The 13,557-nt window shown below is 39.1% G+C and overlaps 1 protein-coding gene across 10 annotated transcripts in view; it reads left to right on the forward strand.

Moving 5' to 3' along the window:
• Positions 1–13,557, forward strand: part of DOCK3 (dedicator of cytokinesis 3) — a 181,216-nt gene that overhangs the window by 43,403 nt on the left and 124,256 nt on the right. For 9 of the 10 annotated variants that reach the window (XR_007778606.1, XM_050979181.1, XM_050979182.1 and 6 more), the window contains exon 6: positions 12,800–12,948. The exons of the other annotated variant lie outside the window; for it this stretch is intronic. Coding sequence is in view for 8 of the 9 variants with exons in the window: in XM_050979181.1 (XP_050835138.1) it covers positions 12,800–12,948 (149 nt within the window). In the remaining variant the exon portion in view is untranslated. The remainder of the gene's footprint in view (positions 1–12,799; positions 12,949–13,557) is intronic. 10 annotated transcript variants of the gene reach the window in all.

Consider the following 13,557-nt stretch of genomic DNA (forward strand, 5'->3'; position numbering starts at 1 on the left):
AAAAAAAAGGAGGACAAGTCCCAGTATTTACAAAGCAGAGCCATGCAAATTTGAAGTAGTATTGAAGGCACTTCTTAATAATTAGGGTGATTAGCAATAGATTAATCATGGAAAGCAGTTGTTTCTTTATTACTGATATCTTTAAAACAAGACTGGGTTGTATTTGGAATGATTTGTTGCCACATTATCCTGGAGGAAATATGTTGCAGCAATCTGTGAGCAGGTTTCTATGGCATGTGCCCTGCAGGAAGTCAGACTAGATAATCACAATAATCCTTTATAGTCTTGGAATGGATGAATCTTTAAATCTGTTTAGTCAGTACCAGCTGTGTTGAAAAACAGCATTACTAAAATACAAAAAAAAAATGCTATGATGTGTTGCACTGATGTGTTTTATATCCTTTCAGGCAAGAGCATTGTATGCAAAAGACTAATGGTTTTTTAGGAGTCTTTGTCTAGTGATGCCTTTCAGAGATGAAGTGCTAATTCTTGTACCCCTTTAAACTCATTCTTTGTGGTTCTTGATGACTTATCTCCTTGGTGAGGACATACTTTTAGGCTATTTATATAGAAACTGTGCAAAAGATTGACATTCAATACCTTTTTTTGGGCTTTCCTACATTTCAAACACTGTAGGGAACAGCAGATATTTTGGATATCTTTGAGTGGGAGATCACCAGAAATGGTTCAGTTGCCTGGTAAAGGTGGCAGGGTGAGTCAGGACCGGTTCCTTTGCCTTTCAGGTGGGTTTAGCAGTTGGGATTCAGCTGTGTCCTGGAGGGCCCTGCTCTGCCAGATGTGCTAGGCAGCAAATAATGCTGCTGACACTGCTTGGCTGTCATTTATTAACTGGAGCTTTTCACCATTCTCCCTGTGCAGTGATGTTTTTCTTCCTTTCCATTTGGCCCTTGTCTGTGGAGCATCCTGAGCCTCAGTGAAAACACCCAACTTCCACCTCAGAAGGTGACCCTAATTAAAATAGATGGAAAAAAGCTTAGGAACTACCTGCACTCCACACTAACAGGAATGCTTTGGTACTGTTTTTTGGAATAATGAAATGCCCAGAGTCAAAATCCATGTTTTTGTTCTGGTGTTATTGGGATCATTATTTAAAAACTGCAGTTTTAGCAACTGCCAGCCACAGGTCCCTTTACAAATATTTGCACTGCTTTTGTCACATACATGAAACAAGCATTTTTAAGTTGAAGAGGTTGGAATTAATTCTTTATCCTGGGAGTTTTACCTGTTTTCTCTTAGCTTTTTATTTGTAATTCTACCTCTCATCTGTGAAATATTTTAATTTTTTATTTACCGAAAACTTGAATATTTTACAGTTGAGAAAAAGCAAATATTTAAAAACAGGCTTTATTTATAATTTACATCCTATTTGCTGCATTCTGCTTTTCTTTTTTGTGCTTTTTGTTTAACTGCTAAATTGTAATTTGTTTTCACTCCTGCTGTATTATGGGATGGCTATCAGCTCAGTGCCAGAGTTTGAAGCTCCTCAGCTTCACATGATCTTTCATGGGGTGAAGTAGCTTAGCTTGCATTTGAATCAGTTATTATTTTCCCAATATTTTTCCTGAGGCCATGTGTGGAGCTGCAGAAGAAATTATTTGTTTATATAAATCTTACTTTGATGGATCTGGCTCTTCCTAACAGCATTTCTGGCTGTTCTGAAACCCGCACTCTCTTCTCACAGAGTACCTGAGTAGATCATACAGTGCAACTCCATTTGTTATTTGTTCTCTGGAGGCATCATCCCAAAAACATGGGGATCTCTGCACCTCTGCATCTGAGCACAGCCACCACAGCCTGCAAGGTTCAGAACTGTCTGTCCTGGCTTCCCCAATATTCCTGTTCTCATAAGTTTCGTGTCCATGACCCCTCTGAGATCAAGGCTGTAGGAAGATGGTGCTGGTCGTTGCCACAGCTGATATTCTCTGGATCTTCCTCTTTAGAAACATTTTGTTCATTATGTATAAACACCCAATTCCAGACTTGAACAAGGGAGAGAACAGTTATGTAGTCACTGATAATAGCTGCTGGTTCAAGTGTGTGTATCCATTTATTCTGCACCTCATTTCTCCTCCTGTCATGCTCCAAATTAGGAACATCAGAGATGTTTTGCAGAAACAAGCTGTGGCTCCTGCATTTGTTTTCTCTCTTTTTATTTTTTTTTAATAGTGGTGGGAGACACAAAATGTGTCTGAGCCACCATTAAGCATTACTGTTAAAACTGTTGATAAATCAACAGGAGTTTGCATATACTGAAATAGCTCAAAGATCCATAAAGAATCATTACTTTAGTAATGAGAAAATCCTCATGTGTAATGGAATTTTGATTTTCATACTCTCACAATTTTATGTTTTGTTTCTGGTATTTGAACAGAAATAAGTACATTATAATGCACAATAGAAACAGAAAATTTTGAAACTAGATTTTTTAAAGTTAGAAAACAACTTGGGTGATCAGCTTCCCTTCCAAAAAATCCTAAGCTTACAAGTAAGGTGTACGTAATTTCAGTGCATCTTCCTCTTAATCTTAGGAAAGAGTTGTGCTGTTTTTTGAACTCTGCCAAAAAATATATTTTATGTATCTATTTTATAGAGACAAAATTAGGGCTTCCAGGAAGGATTAGAGTTGTATTAAACATCTGTGTGGAGCAGCAGAAATGGATCAATCTCTATTGAAACTTTTGGGTAAATGTGCTACTGATTCCATTGTGAAGGATTTTTCTCTGCTGGACAGTGGTCTCAGACTTTGCAAACCCACAGACTTTTTTCCTTAGAACTGTTCCTTTGAGGCTGAAATAGTCTCTTTTGGAGAACTGAAAATTACTGGAACCTATGAGAAGCATAGTTGAAATGGCTTAACTGTTTTGAATTTCCATGAGACAGTTTAGTTGGAAAACCACTGAAATCCAGTCAGCAATTTTCTTTAGGGATTCACAGAAATGTTGGAAGACAAATGGTGGCACCATGCCCAGGATCATTAATTACAAAATACACTAATCAAACCAGTTTGCAAATAAGGGTTTGTGTTCTGTATTTTGTGGGAATAATGGTGTGTGTTTTGCTTGTGGTTTTCTTTCTTAGTGTTTTAAGTGCCCCTAATGCTACTTTAAAGTAGCTTTTGGCAAAATCTTCTCTAACATAATGAACTTGTGTTATATGACCTGCAGGGACCCTGACAGAGAAAAAGAATTGTTAAAAATGTTCAAGATGACTCGTACTGACCCAGTCCTGCAGATTCTGGGACTTCTTTTGAGCTTTTTTCTCTGAAAAACTGCTGTTTGTCAGGTCCAAAGCACTAATACTCCTTCTAGAGCCCTCCAGTGTGTGAAGGAGAATATTAATTTTGTGCCCTGTGGGACAATGTGTTAGAGGAGCTGGGAAAAGGGTGAAAGTATCAGGTTGTATCCTTGAACCCCATTGGATATGAAGTTCCCTGTTAAGAATGTAAATAGCGTTGGAAGAGCATATGTTTGATTTAAATGCAGAGGAAATGCTTAAGGGAGAAAGTATTTTTCAGCTTGAAAATTTGGCACTGCAAGGCACTGCTAAAGGGAAACTATTTATCTGACAGAACTTGTAATATACTGTAATCAGTTTGAATTTCTTCAAAGATATTTATCATGCAAGTTCTAACTTAGCATGACTATTATCAATTAGTTTGGATGTTAATTATTTATTAAAACCACTTCAATAAATATGTCTTGTTTATTCAAAGTGTAAACAAAAGTATCTAACTCTACTTTAAAACTGATGTGATAGGTAATATAATTCTCTGTCATGCAGAAAACAACCTTAAAAATACTGATTTTTGTGGAGGGATATGTTGTATTTGCAAAAGAATGTAACCATTTAGTTATGGCTAGGAAGCTTTCTTCTGAATACCTTCATTTCTTTTGCATTTAAATGATAATGAAAAGTCTTCTGAAAGTGTGAAATATAGAGGCATCCACACTTATCCAATAGTGCTTCAGTTTCTTTAGACCAGAATGTTTTTGTTTGTTGCTTACAGGTGCATAGCACCATCAGTATCAAATGCAGCATCTTCCTCAAGTCCTCCAGGTTTAGATCTTCAGCAGGTGAAGGTCACACAGCTTCCCCTTTTCCAGCCTATCAGGATAAGTGGGATCTGCTGGCACTCAGTACTTCCAGCAGGAGGCATTTTGGATGGCTGTGGTGAGATCCCAGCAGGAGGCTGGCAGTGCTCCTCTTCCAGCCACATTTACCAATCCAAGCCTTGTGGGAGAAGAAATACCTTTGCTGTATTTCAGGACCATCAGTTCTCCCTCTGGAGGAGCTTATGATTCAGCAAATGTGTTTTGGAAAGGACAGGTCCATTATGGCTGTGGTTTTAGTGTAAGTAGGAGACACAAGTGTATGAGGAAAATGGAAGGTGATGATGTGAGCAGGGAACATTAGGTACTGATTCTAGTTCTGCTTATTAAAGCTCCTTCACTGCTGGGACCTCGTGTTTACAAACAGGGGAGGACACTTTGGGGATGTGAAGGTCAAAGGTGTCCTTAGCAGCAGTGACCTGGAGATGGGAGAGCTCAGGATCCTAAGCTCCCTCCTGAGGGGAGGGAGCAGGTTAAAAAGCAGGATAACAACCTCAGAAAAGATCACAGTGGGAAAAAGAAGCCTCTTCCTGTTCTTGGGCTCTTTCCTTGGTGTATTGTCTTTGAGAAGGCTAATTCATCTTATCTAGTCTTGTTAGTCATACCTCTGAAGAAATATGATAAAGCAGAATGTGTTGCCTTCATGTTCTGTCCTAACACATTTGTGTCATGATGGAGACATTCAAGACTGGGGGGAATCATCCTTAATTAAATAGCAAAAGCCTTGCATGCATATGTTTTTTCCTCAGAATAGAATTTTATCCTAAATTGTACATTCTTACATTTAAGAATGTCTAGAACAAAATGTTCTTACAACATAAAAACAAATCAGTACATTTAATATCCAAAGGATTTGGAACTGAAATCAGTCAATGTAATATGGCTTGAAAAGGGGTGTTAATGTCACTTGTTTTGCAGTATTATTGAAGTGAAGAATTAAACCTCTAAATTTATCCCTTTCAAGTCCATTTCCATAAGCTTTGTTAAAAGTTTATGATGATGTTAGGAAATGAGGTTAATGTTGCTGTTGCTCCTAAAGATTTAGGAACTTAATTCAATCTCAGCCAAGCAATGGTAAGCTTCAGGCTGTGCCACAATCTTGTTAGGTGGGGTTTCCTGCAGCCCTCAGCTGTCAGCAGTGGCAGCCAGGGTGGGGCTGGGCTTTAGACAGAGGGTAACTTTAGGGTATTTCTTCAACCAATTTTTTCCTCTTCTCATAGTAATTATCCCACAGAGCCCCTTATATTTTTTCCTGGAGAAGACCAGTCTACCTTCTTTACATCCTATTTTTTTCTGTTAACCAAAAAAGCTAAACAACACTAATTAACCTCAGAATACCTTGTCATGCTGGCCAAGGTGCATTTCCTGATGATGATGTTTAAGAGTAGCAAGAGTATATGAATACTGATAGTAGGAAGTCAGACACCAGAATTGTCTTAGATTTGTTTTAACTTGTTTCTGTATCTGTTAAATGTTGTCATCTTGTACTTGTCCCAAGTTGCTGTATTAGACAACTCAGGCATCTGAAGCTGTAAATAAGGAAGAGATATGAGAGTCAAGATGCACATCTTGACTGCCAGGGAGTGTAATAACTTGTACTCAGAGCTATTTACATGTGTGGCATAATTGATGTTTAGAGTGGAGAAGTTGTTTGTACTATACTGAGTTACTATAAATAAAAATAGGCTCTGAATTGCACATTAGTGTGAGTTAATCATTTAAGGTCTGTGTGGTGATACAAACAAATAGGAGAACATTTCTCTTCTTGAAGAAGAGCAATAGATTGGGACTAACCCTTTGTAAAAACATTTCTCTTCATAATATTCTGTGGAGAACTCTGAACTGAGATGGGTTGATTTGTTAAATAGAGAGCATTGTGACAACAGGTTTAAATATCACCCACTGTCCCTCACAGCAGATCGGAGGAAAAGCTTTTTCAAGGCAAAAGAGCTTTGCTAACATTGTGAGGATTGTCCTCCTGTGTCCTGCTGTTCCTTAAGTGTTACTGTTGCTGCAGTGCTACCTGGGCTCCCCTCTGCAAGAGGTTTAAGGCTGTAGGGTGTTTGTTTGGTTTGCAGCAGATAAAAGATATCACCAGGTTTTTGGATGTGCTGGCAGATAGCTTTGATTTAAATACACTATTTTGATTTTGAAGCAGAACAAACCATTGTTGTTTTCAGTTTACCGTAAAGAATTTGAATGCATTTAATTTATTTTTTTTAAATGTGCAGTCCAATCCAATGGAGTTCTGAAATTATTTTGGAGGCAATCCAGTTGTTGCTCTGCTGCACAAGGTTTCTGGTAAAGCATATTAAATGCTCCTCAGGAGAGGGGGAGGTCAGCACAAGCTCTGCACAAATGGAATTTCTAATACATTTAGGAGGCATGGGGGGAATAAGGAGGGGTGAGAAGTTTGCATATACACTGTTAGTGTGAGGTGCCTGTATCCAATCAGCTCCTCTGTGATTTAGGGCTTCATATCACAGGCTTCATTCTTCTGAGAATTTAGTTTTATTTTGCAGCTCAGGGAAAGCCAGGATTGTTGCTTTCTCTTTGGATTGTTGCCAAGACTGCAAGGAACCTTTTTGTGAAGTTACTGATGTAAATTCAATATATTTTTCAGCTTTTGAGCTATTTGGAGGAAGCATAAGGACATAGTATATCTAGAAAAAAATTACTACTGAAGTATGATGTATGGTAATTCAGGTAGGTTTTTTAATCTAATAGAAAGGAAAAGCTTGTAGCAACATCTCTGTTTATCCTGTACAGGCTTTGTTTCATTGGTTATTCTCTGCTTTTGCTTTCTTTATTGATGTTACATCATTCTTTTTACAGCTTAAGTTCTTCCCTTGTCACATGTCAATATTTTAAGATATTTTACTCATTTTCAATGGCAAAAGTCTGAAGAACTTATTTTTTCTGTCCCTCTGATTTACTGGGCTTTACTACAAACTATAAATTGAAATGCCCTCTGTGAATACAGTAGAGAATCAATTTAGATAGATTTTTATTGGAGTAAATAATTTCTGTTTGAAGCTGAAAGCTATGAATATTCATAAGACAAAATAAGTACAATTCATGGTAATGCATCCTTATGAATAAATTGAGAACTAATAAATAGAGACTTTCAGGATAGAAGAACAAAAATAAACCTAAACTGAGATGCTTTTCTCGATCTGTTTGTTGATTTGGAAGACTTACGTTGTTTATTGGGCTTGACAATTGTAGAGGCCTTTTCCAACCTTAACATTTCTATGATCCAGTGACTCTCAGTGTTTAAAGGTGTCCTGTCAGAGAGGGGTGAGCTCAAACCCAGCCTCTTGTGAAAACCCCAGGATGCTGCCTCAACCCTTAGTAAATGGAGTTTGTAGTTTTAATTAGGAGAAGTTGTAAATTCTTAACTTTATTCTTGCTGGATGTTATTTTCACTTATTTGTTGTTTGTATTTTTTAACAGTTTTTAAAGTCCATTTTAGTTCTGTAATCCAAGAGTACCAGCTGTCCAGGCACATATGAAGAACTGATGAATATGTGCAAGTATTAATTGTGTTCTCAAATTGCTTTTTCTGTGGGTGCTAGTCAGGACACCTGTGTACTGTCCACACCCCCCACACAAATTTTTAGCTCTTTCCTATTTTTGAGACAACTTTGTGTTGACCTGTAGTCTGACCTTTATTGATCAACAGGCACTTGATGAATACTCTAATTTGATAGGTGAACTTTAAAGTTTGCATGGTAATAATATTACAGGTTTTGAGTAAGACTAAACTATAAATATTGCAAAAATCTTTAAATTCCAACAGAGTTTTAATATAAAGTAATTTGCTTTATTAAAATCATCCTGACAAAACTGAGAAGAAAGGCCGGATTGTTGTGTTGTTTCTAGGTTTAGTATTTCCTTTCATGTGCTGATGGTGCTTGCAGGCTTTAATATCTAATGTAGATACCAAAATCCATAAGAAGGAACCTAGGGAAAGCTACTCACTTGCTTTTATAAGGAAAATAATTTTTTGTACCCTTCTCCCCCATTACAGCTTAAGGCAGTTTTATAGGAAATGTCTTAAGGGACTGCTCTTAAGAGAGGCAAAATCCTGACTTTACAGTGGTGGTAAATGAAGTCATGGTAACAAAGTGCCTATAAATAGGTCATCTGCTGTAAAATACCGGTGTGTTATATATTTCCATCTGATGTGGTATTTATTTAGAGAAGATGGCAGAGGCAGCCATGGTGTTTCACAAGGCACCTGAGGGAAGCGGGGCCTGCTCTGTGCTCGGCTGCGGGGGGCTCTGACCCAGCCGGGCTGTTGGATCCTGAGCTCCCATGCCGGCTGCTGGCCCGGGGATGGTGTGAGGGAAGAGGCCGATCCCAGCTGGGGGGGCTCTGGGACAGCGTCTGGGCAGGGAGAGATGAACGGGAAAGGGGAGAAACAGCCCCACACACTGGAGCTGAGCAGGGGGACTTGAACAGGCAATGGAGCTGGGATCCACCCTTGGATCTGTGTGGGCAGAACCCATCCTGGCACAGGGAAAAGTGGAAGGAGAGAGAGAAGCAGGGCAGAGCTGCCATGGACTGACCCCTCCATTCGCCTGTCATGGTGGGGACAAAGTGATTCTGTGAAGGATGGAGGAGTTGGGAGTACAGGGAAAATACGCTGGGCTTGGGAAGGGGGTGCTTGAGGACAAGGGCTCTTTCTGTCTTCCTGTCTCCCCGCCCAACTCTGTTGGAATGGCAATAATAAATTCCCTGAGGGACTTCTGTTGTTCTGGGATGGTGGTAGGTGAGTGAGCTCCCTGTCTTTATTTCAACCCACAAATATTGTCATTTCCTCCCCCTGCCCTGCTCTATGGGAGAGGGGCCGGGGGGGGAAGCTCCATGTTAAAAAAGAGAGCAGGCTCCCTGTACTAAAGTGATTTCAGCATTTATTTTAAGAAAAAGAAAGGCCTAAAGCGTGAGGGCCCACGGGCCGAGCAGGAGCGTTCCCGTCGAGGATGCTGCAACGCCGGCGCTGGGGCTTCTTCAGCAGCGATGGCCCCGATGTCCCAGATGGAGCAGCACGGATTCAGTGGGTCAGAAGCCCCTTTCTATCCTGTTTTTTGTCCCTTTAGATTGGTTTCTTTTTGGATCCTTCATTTGCATGAAGGTTTAAGGCGGTTGATTGGACCATTACAGTTCTGTCCAGGCTGGCTCGTTTCTCTTGGGAGCGGTGCACTTTACTTAGGTGTAATACGGTACATTGAGTACCGTATTTGTTATAACAACCATTAACCCCTTTTACGAGATCATAACCAAACTAACAGTACGTGCTTAACGATCTGTCAGCTATTTTACAACAGTTTCTAACCTATTTTTAACACTCCACACCAAACCCATCTTTTGGCTTTTGAACTCCACAGAGTTAATGCGGAGTCCTTAAAAAAAAATACTGTTAGAATTCCACTTTTTGATGCATAGCTGCACATCTGAAGATTATCCAAACATTGATTAGCGTGACTTGTTAGTTATAACGGATCAAAGAAATACAGCACATGTTTTTGTGTCTGGGGATAGTAAAATGAGGCAACAAGACATGTTAGAGGACTTGTGCTGCCTGTGAGGAGAGTCCCAATTCATTAAAGCCATCCAGGCTCTTTGTTTGTGACTCATTTTAATTACCACCATAAAAATTCTTCAGATTATATATATATTCCAGATTTGTCAAATATGTTTATAAATGCACACAGCAGGCCATTCTGGATGGACTGATAAGGTGCTCCTTGCTTGGGAGCTTGTGATAAAGCCAGCTGAAAAAATGAGAGGTCAGAGATTGTATGAAATTAACTGTGAAACAGAATGAATGCTTACACATCAGACTAACTTGCACATCTTTTATTTAACTACTAACAAGATGATAAAGTTTCAGGTTTATTTATGATGCTACTCTAACTAAAAGGGAAGGATTTTAATACTTAAAATTTGGGTGGGGGGTGGAGGGGGTAGTTTCTTAAATGTGGTGTCTGGGGCCATCTCCTATACAGGTTTTTTTGCATGGGGGTAGGAATCCCTAGTGACTTAGTTTAGTGTTGAATTTTGAAGGGGTTTTTTTCATCTTGAAAGAGAGAAGTCATTAAAATGTATCTCCTTCCTTCCTTCTCTCCCGTGTGAAGTTCATTAGTCCCTGGGCTCCTGTAGTGTGAGGAGGGATGTTAGAAACTGATTTTTGACTGCTTCAAACTCCCTTCTGCCTGCAAGCCTGGAATTAAGCCACTTACAACTCTGTTCTAGCTCTCCTTTCTCTCTGGTGAGCATTTTCCTTCACTATCATGTATCTTGCATCTATGGTTTTTCATAACAGTTTCCCTGAGATCACAGCCACAGCTCTGCTGGCTTTCCCTTTCTCTTCCTCCCTTCCTTGCCCTGGACCCTGGATTTTCTGGAGGGACACTCTGTGTTTAGCTCTCTCTCAATACTTATGCATTCAGTTTAAAGCGGGTGAAACACTTGTGTCCTGTCGTCTCCCTTATTTGTATTTAAAGTAAGTACTTCTGGTACTCCTTGGCTTGTATAAAATGACTGTTTAAACATAACCATAGAACATACTGCAATTTAACCAGCATGGTGTTCTGGACCTGACTGCTTTGATAACCTTGAACCATCATTACAGGAGTAAGAAAGTGGCTCTCTTAGCAGGTTTACTTGGGAAGTCTGAATATGATGGTTTGGGACCTGATTCTCATGATAATTTCATTCCCAAGTATTTTATTATTAAAATATACCTAATTTGGTATTTTGGTACTACCAAACTCAATTGTTTTCATCTTGTTTTCATGTGTTTTAAAAAGTGACAACCTTTTATTGTTCACATAAATAGCATATAAAAATGGACATTTCCCATACCTATTGTCATTGTCAGCTTACATAGGATTTACTTGTGACCACGTTTAGTAATAAAACCTAAACAAAAATGAGTCATTTTAAGCTTATCAGCTGTGCATGATTATCTTCCTTGCATACATTTTTCAGCCCCAGAAATTTATGTCTTTCTGTTAGGTCTGCTCTCTGTTTTTCTTTCTTTCAAGTGGGACCAGAGTATTGATGCACAGTTGAAAGATTGTGCATCTTTTCATCTCAAAATTGTTTGATAGGAACAACTGATGATGCCATCTGTGCTTAACCTGCTTCAGCAAAACAGATGTGTAATGAGGTTCAGAGAAATTAAAAAAATGCTTATCAAAATGGATTGCATTGATGTCTGTTTTCCTAAGTCATGCAGATCTAGTGGTCTTATAGGAAAACAAACTCAAGTAGGTGGAAGTTCTTTTTTCATCTCATCTCAGCTATTTTTGGTAAACAAGTGAAAAACACTTGTTCTAATAATGTGTTGCAACAGAAAACACTTATGTTTCTCTTTGTGGATGTTCCTCTATCAGATGTAATCTTGTTAGATGCAGGTGTCTGTATTTAGAGGGCTTTTATAACCCACTCATCTACAAGCAGAGACGTGATCAAGGCAGTGCCAGCGGATCAAGTCTCCTTGTCAGTCCATCCACTTGGTGTTTTCCCAAGTGACATTCAAACACTTCAGGCTTTGCAAAGCTGAGGGAAAGGAGCTCAGCTGTTCAAAGAACAGCATCCAGCTGCGTCAGGAGATCTTATTTTCCTTCTTGGGCTCCCTTTTGTGGCCCATTGGCTGTTTTGTGCAGTATTGGAGACTGACTGGGTGGAGATGAGCCCCCTTGACACACGGTCCTGACCGAGCACAGAGACAAATGGACAAATGTCCTTATTTTATCTTATGGGTGATCTTGGTTGTTGGCCTTAAACTTTCCTTTTTGGGGAATTCACATGTAGTTATTTCTTGCAAGGGAAAAAAGTATTTCCTCTTCTGTCTGATTTTGGGGGATTTGGTTTTGGTGAAGAAGTTTTTTTTCCATAATTGAGTAATACTAGTTCTTTTGGAAAGGATTACAGTGTTAGCTGTGGGAGTTTTGGGGTGTATTTTCTGTTTATTTGTCTTTACTGATGGTGGTGGTGTGGGGGGTTTTATATTATCTATGCTAATTTTTATTTTTCAAAGTAATTTTCCTGGTGGATTTTATTATTAAGTGCTTTAGTCCTTTTTAGAGTGCCAGGTAATGAATTTTCACACACCACACTTCCTCTCATACCTGGCTGAACTTTAGTAACTGGAATATCACAAATAATTTAAAAATGCTTTTTGTTGTGGTGACTCATTGTTGCTGGCTGCCCAGAGCCATTCAGTTAGCTGCTGAAAGAAGTAAACTTTTTCACCTCTATCACTTTAAATCTAAAATTTTACATTTACTCTATGATTGCAATAAGCGATTCCTGCTGTGCCTAATGAATCCTCTTATTTAGCATTAGGTTCCATCAGAAAATGGGCCTCTTAGCAGATTGAGCTTAAACCACAGGAATAAGAAGTTATTTAGTATGAATTGCATCAGTTAACACTACTTTTTGATGTAAATATTTTAAGGCTTACAAAAACTGATGTTCCTCTAGGGTAATTAAATGAAAATTGGGTAACTTATTAATCTCTCTCTTTTTCTCTCTTTCTCACACTTTCTCTTTCCAAACTTATCCTCTCCCCCTCTCTTTCCCCTGCTTTTTCCCCCTCCTTGCCTCTTTCCCTCTCTCTCCTCCCCCCTCCTCCCAAAAATGTGCCTTTACAGAAACATAAGGTAGATCTTTTCTACAAACTGCGGCATGTGATGAATGAGCTCATTGACCTCCGCAGGCAGCTGCTCTCGGGGCACCTGACACAGGATCAGGTGCGAGAGGTCAAGAGACACCTCACAGTGAGGCTGGACTGGGGCAATGAGTAAGTACTGGCTCCTGTTTCTTCTAATTCTCCTCAAGTAACTGTTATTAACAAAAAAATCCTACTCAACCTTTTTTTCCAATAGTATTTGTGCACAGGGAGAATTTGGGATTATTTGAAAATCAAGTATAACTTTTTCCTGAATTTATTACCTTCTACAGGGAGTTTTGCTCTTGGTGTGAAATGAGCTGTTTACCAGTAGGCCTTTCCAAGGGCTCCCTGCACTTATAAAAAGATTAGGTCACTTCACTTACTTTGTATCAACCTAGAGAATATTAGGTCTGGGACGATGTGTTCAGAGGTACTTAAAATACATTTTTCTTTCATTGAGGAAGTATTTTAATGGTTGTTGAAAAAAGTAGAGAATCTCACAGTTAACTAGGGACATAGGAGCTGAGGCTGTAATATTCAGACTTTTTGTATCATGACGCTTCTCAGAGGTTCAGTGTCCTTGGTCAGCTCCATGGTGATTTTGTGGAGAAATTCTTTTAAAGGCAAAAGCAACTGCAATATTCATTCGCACAAAAATGATAATAAATTGTCATTAGACAACAACCAGCCCTTGGGAAGACTTGTGTGTTCTGGGATATGGATCAGACAGGTAAGTTG

Source organism: Serinus canaria, chromosome 12 (assembly GCF_022539315.1).
Source record: "Serinus canaria isolate serCan28SL12 chromosome 12, serCan2020, whole genome shotgun sequence".
Lineage (NCBI taxonomy): Eukaryota > Metazoa > Chordata > Aves > Passeriformes > Fringillidae > Serinus > Serinus canaria.